Raw genomic sequence first — 14,041 nt, 5'->3', positions numbered from 1 at the left:
AAGAAGGGTCTAGGCCCGAAACGTCAGCTTTCCTGCTCCTCTGATGCTGCTTGGCCTGCTGTGTTCATCCAGCTCTACACCTTGTTATCTCAGATTCTCCAGCATCTGCAGTTCCTACTATCTCTGAACAATTGTCAGTTCAGGGAATGATGAGCTCAATTTAACCTCCTCACCTGAACTCATTTTCCCCCAAGGGATATTCCTAATGATAAGTGGAGTATTTATTCATAACTTACAAGGTTAGCATTGGCACTTGTCTGGGAGCATAGCGCCTATACATCCTGCCAAAGAGTGAAATTTGGATTGTACAACAGAAGATGGCATACACAGTCTGAGTAACAGTAAATCCAAATAGTTTTCATTTAAATTGTAACCATACTCCTTCAGTGTTCACGAGATGTAATATAAATCAAGGAACCTGCACAATATTATTATTTCTAAAACAAAGGGCTAAATCAAGTCAACACAATATGTTCTTTTTAAAAAATTAAACAATAAATGGAAAGCAGCTTTGTGACTGCTTACCTCAAGTAAAAAGACAAGGTTTTCTAAGAGTTCTGGTTTTGTTGTACATTCTGTTTCCTTGGTTTCCAATAAATTTCCTTTACATTTATTGAATAATTCTGAAGAGGTAAAAAAAAAACAGATGTTACAAATGATGCCCCTCACATGTAGCAAACTCTTAGTCCTATTGTTTTTATGCAAGTTCAGAAGATAAGTGTAGAAATTCCCAAACATTGCAGACTCACTTCTCATTTTGACTTACCTCATTTAGATTTAGGGCAAATGAAACCATTTTCTTTTATCCCCTCAAAATACTGTATTATCTCCTTACTTCCTGAAAGTGCTGATTCGTTTAAGCACAAAAGATTATTTCTACAAGTGCAGCAGCTAAGTTACTGAAGTTGAGAAGTCACTGCTGGAAAGCTTTCCAACTCGCGTGAGAGAAAGAGGATAACCATCAAGAATTCAGACTGATTTTTCTCTTCCTCAACTCAGAGAAACTTGTGAAAAATTATAGCTCTCCTGCTACTCTGGAGGTGACACTCAAGAAACTGCTAATGATGGCTAAAATATTTTTGAAGGAGAGTTGTTGGACTACAGTCAGATTTTCAAAAAAAAAAAAGGTGCCTAGTTCAAACTCACTTAATTGCAAAAGAATTATAATGATAAAAGGGATCAGCTTCCAGCACACTCGGCTAATGAGTGAGCACCAACAACAATGGCATACCAACAGAACTTTTCAGCAGAAGCATTGACGTTGTTTGGAAGAAATTTAAAAAAAGATTCTTTATACTTTCATGGGATGTAGGGCTGTTGGTAAGGGTATCTGTTGCCCATCCTTAACTGCCCTGAACCCAAATGGCTTGTGCCATTTCAGAAGGCAGTCAAGAGACAATTACCTCACTGTGGATCTCAAACCATATGTTGGCCAGCCCAGGTATGGATGGCAGATTGCCTTCCCTGAAGGACACTAGTGAACCAGATAGCTTTTTTACAACTGCTGGCAGTTTCATGACACCATTACTGAGACTAGCATTATATTCCAGATTTAACAATTTTAACTCCACCATTTTTGGAAGTGGGATTTGAACCTATAACTTCTGGTTATTTTAGATTATAACCCAAGGTTACTGGATTACTAGTCGAGTGACATTCTCACTGCACAACTGGCTGCCACATCATTCTTCATGTTGAGGAATGTCAAGCTGAAGTTTAGTGCCGATCTCAGTAGCACCAAGGGAATGATGATGGTGAAGGGTGTTTTGCTGCAGTCCATGTGGTGAAGGTACATCTCCATTGCTGTTGGAGAGGGAGTTCCAGTCTCTTTGTGCAAAATTGCTCACTAGAATTCAGCTAATTCTGTTTGCCTCCAAATATATTTATTTTGCAGAGAAGGTAGTAAAACAGCACAGTTACAGATACAATGTAAAACAAGTACACAGCAATAAAACAGAAAAGGCAGAACTAAGATTTGTGGAATATTGGCATTACCTTGTAACTGTTGTAACAAAGATTTAAAATTATTTGCTATCCTCTCCTGGATATCCAGTGTTTCATCTGTGGGGTTTAAAAGTAGAGAAGTCTCAATAATAATAATAAAAATAAAAGCTAACAGGCACAGACAGGCTGAATTACCTCCTTCTGTGCTATCAATTTCTACAGTTTAATGAAAACGCACTAAGAACACAGGTAGAGGGTTAGGCCATTCAACCTGTCAAGTCTGTTCTGCCATTCAGTTATATCAGAACTAATCACTGACCTCAAAGCCGCCTTCCTTCACCTGAGCAGTCTGTCTTCACAATGCAAACTAGGAATTATTTCTGAAGGACTTAACCGCAAGATACATTTCACTTAATGCATTTGTAGAAGTAAAAGCATACTGCAGGACTCTTTACTGTCTCACGTCATCTGCTGAGTACATCCCAGACACATTACATATTTTATTGAGATGAATAATTTCAGCCAAATGAACAGCAGGGGTATACCGCTCAGAACAATAGCAAAGAGCTGCCCATTTACTGCTAGGTGGATTATACATTTGGCCATCAACTCAAATATTGAATGCTTCAGTTTCCAACTGAAGGTTTCTCTGATGAGGTATTTCAGGGCTTAAATCAAATCCTGTAGGTGGAGACTTAAAGAAACAGCACAAATTGGGCTCAGTACATAAGACAGTCCATTAGCATAGGATGGAATCACAAACAGAAAGGCTGTGCTGAGCTAAAAATATTTCAATAACTTCTCCTCTGAAGACTGACTTCCTCCATCTTCATTTTCCCCCAACCTGATGAAGGTTCTAAATTTTGCTAGACATGGTTTCACACCATCCTCTATTACCTTTCCCAAGGAGTCAGTTTTACATGCGAGTTTAAACAAGGATCACGGCCACGGTATTTTAGCATTAGAAGAACCCAAATCGATGTGACAGATGCTATGACATAGCAATTAAACCAAAGACACCAAAGACTGCATAGAATTCATTTGTTTATGGTACATAATCATTAATTCTACATGTGAGTGAGTAGGCTGAATCTTTAAGAATTACTAAATGATCACCAGTGGCCAGAAACGTTACTTGGCCAGCTACATAAACACTGTCATTACAAGAGCAGGTCAGAAGATATTCTGTGATGAATGACACACCTCCTGATTTCGCAAAGCCTTTTCAACATCGACAAGATGCAAGTCAGGAGTGTACTGGTATATACCCCACTTTCAAGCCCTGTGCCAACAAACTCAAGCAGTTTGCCACTATCCAGGATGATTAACTAAGAGTATCAGCTGTGGCTCATTTGATCACATACTTGCCTCCAAGTCTTCAGGTTCTGGGATGGAATTCCTTTCTGCACACGCTCAAGTGCAACAACGTCAAAGGAGACATCTTTTCAACAAGATGTTAAACCAAGATTGTTTCTGAGTGCTCAGGTTGAAGTAAAAGATCCCATGGCACTTCAAGGAAGAAGCATCCACCACTGGTGCAATATGGCTGCAGTGTGTACCACATACAAGATCCATTGTCATTAGGCACTAAGGGCTTCTATGACAGAACCTCTATACCTGTGACTTCTATCATCTGGAAATATAAGGCAAGAGGTGCATAGAACACTACCATCTGCAAATTCCCCTCCAAGGCATACACCATCCTGACTTGAAAAAAACATCATTCCTTCGCTGAGTAAAACTCCTGGATATTCCCCGCTAATATCACCATAGAAGTATTGTATCGTGTGTGCTGCAAGGTTTAAAAGTGGCAGCTCACTGTCACCTTCTCAAGGGCAATAATAGATGAGCAATAAACACTGGTCTCACTAGTGACAGCCATTCTATGCACAAAAAAGCAGCAAACCCTCAGCAATTGATGACATCAAGACTAATGCAACTTGCAGGTTACTTAGAAACACACAAAATAGTTGGAGAAGTAGGCAATACGGCCCTTGGAGCCTACTCTGCCATTCAATATGATCATGGCTGAACACCCAACTCAGTACGCTGCTCTTGCTTTCTCCCTATGCCCTTTGATATCTTTAGCAAAGAACTGTATCTAACCCCTTGAAATATTCAAGTTTTGGCCTCAACTGCTTTCTGTGGCAAAGAATTCCACAGGCTCTGGGTGAAGAACCTTCTCGTCCCAGTCCTAAGTGGCCTACTCAGTATCCTTAGACTGTGACCCCTGGTCTGACTTCCCGATCATTGGGAACAGTCTTCCAGCATTTACCGTTTATCACGTTGGAATTTTATATGCTTCATTCTCGTTGTTCTAAACTCCAGTGAATATGGTCCTAACTAATCTAGTTTTTCTTCATCCGTCAGTCCTGCCATCCCAGGTATCAGTCTGGTAAATCTTGGTTGCATTTCCTCCACAACCAGAACATCCTTTCTCATATATGAAGACCAAATATGCACACAACACCGCAGGTGTACTCTCACAAAGGCCCCACATAATTGTTGCAAGACATTCTTGCTCTTATACTTGAATCCTCTTGATATGAAGCCCAACATCCCATTTACCTTTATTTGCTGCTGCACCTACGTGCTTATTTTCAGTGACTTGTGTATAAGGACACTCGGGTCTTGTTGCACCTCTCTTTACCAATCTATCACCATTCAGATAACGATCTGCCTTCCTACTTTTGCTACTAAAGTGGATAACTGCACACTTATTGACACCATATTTAGACTGCCATGCATTTGTCCTCTCATTCAACTTGTCTGAATCTCAGTGAAGTAGCTGTGCATTCTTTTTACAGCTCATCTGTCTACCCAGCTTGTGTCTTCTGCAAAATTGGAGTTATTACTTAATTCCTTCATCTAAACCATGAATATATATTGTGAATAGCTGGGGTCTAAGCACTGATCCCTGTGATTCTCCACTAGTCACTGGCTGCTGCTCGGAAAATTTATTCCTAGTCTGTTTCCTGTCGGTTAACCAGTTCTCTATGTCAGTACACCACCCCTAATCCCACATACTTTAATTTTAAATGGGAATCTCTTGTAGGATCTTATTCAATGCCTTCTGAAAGTCCAAGTAAACCACATCCACTGACTCCCCCTTATCAACTCTACTACGGGTATCTCTGAATTACGAATGCCTGAATTACAAATACATTAGCTGCTTTATAGCATTCTGCATTGTGTTTCGACTTGTGGACAAATTGAATTGCAAACGGACTCAAGAATGGAACCTGTTCGCAACCCAGGAAATGCCTGCACTGGAAAGGTGCAGTAGATCTACCAAGAATGATTTCCCTTTCATGAGTCTACGCAGACTCTGTCTAATCTTGTCACTGTTTGCCAAGTGCTCTGCTATTAAATATTTGAGAATGGACTCGAACATTTTATTCACTACTGATTTGAAGCTCATTAGCCTATAATTCCATTTTCTCTCTAACTCCTTTTTACGTAGAGCGTTTACATTAGTAACCCTCCAATCTGTAGGAACTGTTCCTGAGTCTACAGAATCTTGAAGTAAATCTTGCTGAATCTTATTTTGCCTAATTGTGATGCACTCTTCATGCTCACAAAACAATTTTCAAATGGTGGCTGTTTCCAGTCAGGCTGCAATTGCTAGCTAAAGGGAAGAAATGCACACACTGAAATACATTATTGAAAGCTGTCCACATTGTTGCTGGAGCATTTTTGATTTGTATGGTATAGTTCAGTGGTCAAGTCTATTTTCAACTGAGCATTTTGAGAAGCCATATATTTTATTTTTCATAGAGCTCATTAATTGATGATGATACAAGTTGGATGATTTGGTCTCACATAATACTGGCCAAACGTTCTATTAGATTTGATATTAAACTTCACAAGTTCCAGGTTTCAACATTTGAACAATTAATCAAGTAGTGAAGTTCTCCATTTGATTGTACCTCAGTTTCTTACCTAATCCACTGACATCCAGTTCATACATATCAGTGACCAGATGGAAAGCATTAATCTGACAACGACAACTGTTGCTTTCCAGATAGGTTGTCATACGTGTTGGAGGTGGTCCCTGGATGAGGAACTGTGGACAGGTCAAAGTAAACATTAATTTTCACACTAATTTCCTGGATTAAATTAAAACGTTTTAAAAATCTAGACATCATATTAGCATATTAAAAACAGAAAACTGCTTTGTTAGCTGCCATTCTAATAAAAGACAGAGACTTGCATTTAATTAGCACTTCTCACAACCACTCAGTGTCTCAAAAGTGCTTTACAGTCAATGAGGCGTAGTTGCTGTTATAATGCAAGATACATGGCGACCAAATTTCACTCAAACTCCTACCAACAGCAATATGATAATGGCCAAACAATCTCTTGTAATACTGATTTGGGGACAAATATTGTCAAGGACACCAAAGATAACTACCTTATTTTATTTTTCGTGCCATGGGATCCTTTACTTGTACCTGGACAGACAGATGGGTCACTGGTTTCATGTTTTATTGGGAAGATGACAGCTGACACTAATCTGCCTCAGCAGCGCGTTGAAGAATCAGGTGGGTGAACTAGCAACCAAGCCAAAGATGACACAATCCATATAATTCACAAAAAGCCCAACTAAAACACTGCAATATGCATGAAAGGGTCCTCTTGCTCTCCCAGACCATCCCAATTGTAAAAAGTTGGCAGTCAGTGCTAGCCACATAATTTATGTTTTGGTTCAGCGCATGTAGTAAATGCTGTCATGAAACTTTCTCAATTATTTTTCCAAAAAAACGCTTTGTAAATTTTAAGGTCATGGCGTTGTACACAATACATTCTGTAACATCCATAAAAGGGGAAAATTAACAAGCAATTAGTGCCCCATCAGCTGACTCTAAATTATCAGAAAAGTGACAGAAGGTGCAGTTGATGCTGCTATCAAATGGCATTTACAGAGAGTAACTTGCTCACTAATGCTTAATTTGGGTTCTGCCAGAGCCATTCAGATGCAAGATTATTTATTAAGCAAATGCAAATTTTGGAACCAAGCTGCTGTCTCCACATTTTCTGAGTCTATATTAGACCACCACTTAGGCTGTAGAAGAGATAGACCCTGATAACGTGCAGTACTGTTTGTGACTCTCCACAAGAGCATAATGGGCTTAAACTGAGGTCTCATTGATGGAGGCTGGCTGTGCAGGGGACTGGATTGTTCTGAATCTGTTAGCTATACTACTCTCACATTGGTAATTGAAAGCCTGCCATTTGCCAGATTGGATTTGTCACAAGGGACTTGTTAGCAGTTTCCTGCATTTACCCATCCATTGGTCCCATCAAGGTGACAGTGATTGTCCATGATATCAAGACAGCATTTGACAGAATGCAGCATCCAAGAAACACTGAAGTTTAGATCAGATCCCCACAGTGTGGAAACAGGCCCTTTGGCCCACGCCGAACCCCCGAAGAGCATCCCACCCAGACCCAGCCCCCTACCCTATCACCCAGCACCTACCATGGCAAATCCACTCAGCCTACACATCCCTGGACACTATGGACAATGTAGCATGGCCAATCTACCTAACCCACACATCTTTGGGCTGTGGGAGGAAACCAGAGCACCTGGAGGAAATCCATACAGACACGGGTACAATGCGTAAACTCCACACAGACAGTTGCTGAGGCTGGAATCGAACTCCGGTCCCTGGCGCTGAGGCCACCGTGCTAACCACTGAGCTACCATGTCACCCAAGTTAATGGGAATCAGTTGATAAAACCCTACACTGATTGGAGTTATGCCTAACACAATTGAATATGATTGTATTGTTGAAAGACAACCATCTCAGTTCCAGAATATCATGTCAGGTTTCTCAAGACATTGTCCAAGGCCCAATGATCTTCAGCTGTTTTATCAATGACTGTGCAATCATCAGATAGAGGGAAAAGATACAGTACATTTGCAAATCCTCAGATAACTGAATTGGACTGTACTATTATGCAGCAAGACTTGGACAACATTCTGGTCTGGGCTGATGAACGGCAAATAATATCCACATCACACAAATGCTGAATCTCCCATTATCAAAATGCTGGTGCTGCTGTTGACCAGAACTAACTGGGTAATAACAATACTGTGGCTGCAACAGCAGGTCAGAGGCCGGCAAGTCTGTAGTGAGTAACTTGCCTCCTAATTCCCAAAAACCTGTCCACTATTGGCAAGGCCCAAGTCAGGTATTTGATAGATTACTAAGCACTGAAGAGTCCAGAACTAACAAACCAAGAAGCTCAAGACTATCCAGGACAAAGCAGCCTGCTTGACTGGCATCCCAGCCACCACATTAAACACCAATTTTGTCCACTTGCGATGACAGTGGCACAACTTTGTACCATCCACAAAATGCACTGTTTCAACTTGTCAAGCCTCCTTCCAAATGTGCAAACTCTACCATAGGATAGGACAGCAGATACATCAGAACACACTGCCTGAAAGATCCCCTCTGAATCACGCAATCTCCTGACTTGGAACAATATCACCATGTCCAGTGTTGTTCAGTAAAAATACTGGAACTCCTAATAGCACTGTGGGTGCACCTACAACACAGGCAGTGTTATTGCTCAAGATGGCGACTCATCACTACATTTTCAAAGGCAATTACGGATGGCAGAAAAATACCAGCCTGGTCAGAAAAAAATTGCCTGAAATAATACATTAAAAAATAATACAAATATCCTAATACTTGTGGAAACATAAAGTGAGATCATTCATTTTTACAGTCAGTGCAAACTTCTTGGTCACTGGCATTCCTATTAAATAGGAAGGGCAGCAAGCAAGAGCTGTTATATTAAGCTGAGATAGCTGCAGGTCCTAATCAAGAATGAACAGGGCAATGGCAGCCCAGTTCTTCAACAATCAATGATTACTATGTCATTGGTTGTGGCCACCTAATATCTCCAGGTTTTCCCAACTCCAAATGCAGTTTTGACAATAAATAATAATTGACAAATGCTCTGCATATTTTTTGACCATGTTTATAGTGACCCTTATAAGGCTACATTACTTCATACCTCCTTTCATCATTTCTGGCAGCACTCGTTTAGCTTATAAACCATTCAACTGCAGCACAAGATGAAGGAGATACATCAAGAGAAAGAACACTGCCAACTATTCTGCTTAGCCAATATCGCACCTTTAACACCATTGTCTGAGCGAAATCAAATGACAAACTGGAATAGAAGTTGGCTTTTTAACCCCTATTTAGTGATTTCATGAAATCATGGATATCTGTGGACTAACTTAATATCACTGCTTTTGCTCATAGGCTGTAATATCCTTGGTTAACCAAATTTTAAAACTGAGATTGATAGATTTAATAACTTATTCAGTAACAACCGCTGCTTGCGGAAAATAATTTCAAACTTCTATCACTCATTGTATAGACAAGAGACTGAATACATGAACTTTCTGTTCTGTAAGATATCAAAGTGTATTTTTTGTCAACTAAGCCAAAATGGGTGGTATCAAAAACATTGATCTTGTGTGTTGAGTTGCAACTTCTTTTCAAACCAAAACATATTTGCTTTTATTATAGACTGTACCTTAGCAGTTAGTTTGTCTTTTTTCTTCTCAGACTGTACCACACATTCAAGCTGTTGAATTAAAGAGCGCAGCGTCTCAATTTTAGAAGTGACACCATTTGTTGTTGTCTTTTCGGAATTTTTTGGCTCTACTGTATGGCTAACAGCAGAGAGTGCACAGACCAGACGCAGTGTCAATGAGCGAACTTGAAGCCATATTCTCTCCTCTTTCATTGAAGATTTCCTTTCCCCTTCTGACAACTCCCTACCACAATTGAAAGGGAAAAAGTTACAACAGCATTTTTCTGGGCAAGTTCAAGAATCACTGAATCCTTACAGTGCAGAAAGAGGTCAGTCGGCCCACCAAGTTTTCACCGACCCTCAAAAGAGCGTCCCACCCCTATCCCCACACTTTTACCATGGTTAATCCACATAGCCTGCACATCCCTGGACCTATGGGGCAATTTAACATAGCCAATCCACATAACCTGCACATCTTTGGACTATAGGAGGAAACCAGAGCACTTGGCAGAAACTCATGCAGACACAGGGAGAACGTGCAAACTCTATACAGATAGTCATCCAAGGCTGGAATTGAACCTGGGTTCCTGGCACTGTGAGGTAGCAGTGCTAAGCGGTGCCGTGACTGAGTTGGCTAAAGTGCCTGCCTCATAAGTAGAAGATCTGGGGTTCAAATCCCAGCGGTGCCTGCCCTTTTGGGGTCAGTTTAGCTCAGCTGGCCAAATGGTTGGTCTGCAAACCAGTATGAGACGGACAGCGTGGGTTCAATTCCAGCACCAGCTGAGGTTACCATGAAGGATTTTCCTTCTCAACCTCTCATAGGGGCAGCACGGTGGATCAGTGGTTAGCACTACTGCCTCACAGCACCACGGACCCTGGTTCATTTCTACCCTTGGGCGACTGTCTTTGTGGAGTTTGCACATTCTCCCCGTGTCTCCATGGGTTTCCTCCGGGTGCTCCGGTTTCCTCCCACACTCCAAAGATTGTGCAGGCTGGGTGGATTGGCCGTGCTAAATTGCCCATAGTGTTCAGAGATGTGTAGATTAGGTGGGTTATAGGGGGATGAGTCTGGGTGGGATGCTGAGGGTCAGTGTGGACTTGTTGGGCCAAAGGGCCTGTTTCCAGACTGTAGGGATTCTATGATGATGATAACCACTATGCCACAATACAAAGAGCTTTTCACACATTAACTTACATAAATATGCTCACCTCTAAATGCACAATATTTTCCTATTTCGGAGTCAGAGATTCTACAGCACAGAAAAAGGACTTGCGAACATGCGAAGACTGATCAAATACCCATTCTATTTCAATTCCCTTACATTTGTATCTATGGCATTTCAAGTGCTCATGTAAATTTTTTTGTTGCCTTTCAAAGTTCCTGACTCTATCATCCCTTTAGGCAGCAAGTTCTATATACCACAAATGATCTGGGTGAAATTTTGTTTCCTCAACCCCCCTCTAAACCTCCTCCTTCTTATCTTAAAACACTGCCACCTGGTTACTGTCCCCTCCACGAAAGGGAAATGTTTCTCCCTTTCTACCCTGTATACACACCTCACAACTTTATACGCTCAATCAGATCTCCATTCAGCCTTCTCTGCTCCAATCTGCACCTTATCTAGTCTCCTTCATAACTAAATTACTCCAGCCCAGGCAACATTCTGGTGAATCTCTTCTATACCTCTCCAGTGCAATCACATCCTTCCTATAGTGTGATGGCCAGAACTACAACACAGTCCTACATCAGTGGCCTAACGTTAAATACAGCTCCATTGTATCCTTGCTTTTGTATTCACTGACAAAGAAAGGCAAGTATCGTTATTACCTTCTCATGGCAGCTAGCTGCGATCTTAGTGAACAAGGTGGCCTATTTAGTTATAATTCGTGATGGTTTAGGAACACACTTGTGTTGTGACCACACCAGAGAGGAATTCTTCTGAAATCTGTGCACTAATCTATGATCTCTATGATCTATTTTAGAAATGTATTGCATACAGGATCCTTATCATTAAAATGGGAACTCTAACGTCAACAATCTGATTTGGTTTTGCATCTAAATCGCATTGGTGAAAAATAACTACCTAACTCTCTCTGCACTTTAGAATGTTTAACAATCTATACAGGAACAAATACAAATACTTGGATTCATTTTTATAACATTCAGCACCAAAATGGCACTGAGAATGACAGACAAGAGAGGAAAGGGGAAACACGAATTAGAAAAAAGGTGATGCTATAGTAAAAGACATATATAAGAAAGCCTTATGAAAATAGGGTAGGAGTTGGTGAGTCAAAAGAATTTTTCTAGGAATTTCTAGGGACCATGGACATAGTGACTGAAGAAATGATCACCAATGGCAGAACAGAAGAAACAGTGAGAAATACTGCAGTACCTGAGAAGTAGGGGACAAGCAGAATGACAAAGATGGAGAACAAAGATACACTGGGGGGAAGGCTGTGATTCAAGTGTAATCAATTAACCAATCTGTTTGGGTACATTGGAAATTGACAGGAAAAGTGCAAGACTACTACTACGTATGACAGGAATTTGTGCTATATTGTGGAGGCTGCAAGGCTAGCAAAGAACACCTCAACTTTTGATATCTTTGATGTTAAGAAAATTAGAGACATGGCAGACACAGGTGAAGATGTAAATGGCACAGTGGGTAGGATTTGGTGATAAATGAATTAGAATAGGTCCATGAACACTGATAGGCTGTTCTTGATTAAAGTTATGGATAAGCCTCATTTGCCAAAGAGTGGACATCATCCAAGATGTACAGAGGGAAAGGGTGGCAATACTAGAATAATATAAAAACATATTGCATCTTGTTACATAAGAATTTAAAACAATGAGAAAGCAATCGTTTACTACTAGGGTCTCGGTCCCCAGAATTAGAAATACTTATATGCTTCAAATGTCCATAGAAGTTAACCATTACTTAGGCTTACCTTTTATTATCACTTCCTCATCATCAGATAGCTAAAATTGCATTTTACAAAATTCTTTACCTGTCCTTTGGATCCCAGCTAATACTAACAGCCAGATCCCGGTTATCCCGTAGATTGTCCCATGGAATATCATCCTCATCTGGACATAGGCCCATTGCTTTAATACTTTCTTCCAGGCTGTTGGTTCTAGAAGGGGAAATATGAAAATATGGAGAAAGAGCTAACATGCAACTGAGAGTTGTCCTCACTTGAAGGATAAAGGCTAACATGAATTTGTTAAACCAAATAGCATATTTGAATATTGTAATTTCCATGCGTGACTCAAAACATTAAACTGCAGAAACTACTACATTATCAACCTCCCTGTTTCCCACTTTAATATAGAATAACAGCGAGCGATGAAGATAAAGCCAGAAATTATGCAAAGGTGCCAACTTCATAAAGCAGGCAAACAAGATAAAAATTCAAATATTAGATGCCATCCCAATCACCACCCTCTACTGTTACATGTGCTCAATGTAACATGAGGATTACAGAAGAGACATATTCAGCTACAGTACAAAAAAAGTACTTTGGTGGAACGCAAGGCCAGAGGACATCAATGCATTCCTGCTACAAGGGTACTGCATTCAAAAATAGAGTGAGGACTGCATTGAATGGACAAATATATGCTTTCATACAGCACATGAACATAGGATAGAAAAAGGTTTTATCAAACGCAAAACAAAATACATTTTACAAATAAGATAAAATAAAATAAAAATGCCCAGCCATTTATTTCATATCAAAGCATTGGCTAAATAGCTTAAGATATCGACTACCAAAACAAATTAGGTAGTAAACACGAGTCTTGTTTTACCAATATTATACTGTCTGGTACTGCCACACATACATGTTTGCTTCGAGGAAGAGATCTAACAGCATACGTTCAATGCGAACTTGTGCGAAATGCAGAGAATTATTCAGTCTGTTCCGGAAGGCAATGAATTCTGGGATTTTCTCAAATGCACCATATTTGTATGCCTGAATTATGTATTCAGAGGTCTGGAAAATCAAGCAAAACATCACATTCAAAAGGATTCCTATGACAAGCATGACACCAAAAAACAAAATGTTTCTTGAAAACTTAACGAAAGCTTCATTAGAGAAAAATCCAGTTTCTCCTCAAAGTAATGACTCTTACTACAGTATGATTGGTACCATACCTCATGCTAACCGTGAGATCACAATTCAAAACAATCCTATCCTCGTCTACATTTACATCTTCATAATTACCAGAAGGTTATCATTGGATAGACATCAGATTCAGGAAGCTTAAGAGGGTTTACATCCCCAGCCTGGAAGCACCAAGGCCAACTGCAGCATTCCCACTGCTAATCTGTCTGAGACCAAGTAACCCAGTGCAAACTGGGAGCTGAGGGAAGGGAGCAATGCTGACTAGAATGGTTTTGGACTCAATTCTTGGTCTAGCTAAGTTACATGATCGCAGCAGGAATCAAGATAGAGATGCAACTGGCTGGTGAAATTTTTGTTTGAATTTCGGATTATCTGTTTGTGATAATTCAGTCATTTCTGGTAC

General features: G+C 40.3%; 1 protein-coding gene across 1 annotated transcript in view; it reads right to left on the bottom strand.

The window, feature by feature from the left end:
• naa25 (N-alpha-acetyltransferase 25, NatB auxiliary subunit) overlaps positions 1-14,041 on the bottom strand; it is an 88,650-nt gene that overhangs the window by 19,088 nt on the left and 55,521 nt on the right. The window contains exons 16-21 of the mRNA XM_048611513.1: positions 13,355-13,506; positions 12,523-12,648; positions 9,508-9,751; positions 5,887-6,010; positions 1,996-2,061; positions 519-623 (exon numbers count right to left, since the gene is read on the bottom strand). Coding sequence (XP_048467470.1) covers positions 519-623; positions 1,996-2,061; positions 5,887-6,010; positions 9,508-9,751; positions 12,523-12,648; positions 13,355-13,506 — 817 coding nt within the window. The remainder of the gene's footprint in view (positions 1-518; positions 624-1,995; positions 2,062-5,886; positions 6,011-9,507; positions 9,752-12,522; positions 12,649-13,354; positions 13,507-14,041) is intronic.

Source organism: Rhincodon typus, chromosome 24 (genome assembly GCF_021869965.1).
Source record: "Rhincodon typus isolate 14 chromosome 24, sRhiTyp1.1, whole genome shotgun sequence".
Lineage (NCBI taxonomy): Eukaryota > Metazoa > Chordata > Chondrichthyes > Orectolobiformes > Rhincodontidae > Rhincodon > Rhincodon typus.
Note: the sequence above shows the minus strand (reverse complement) of the source record. Positions and strands in the feature narration are given on the sequence as shown.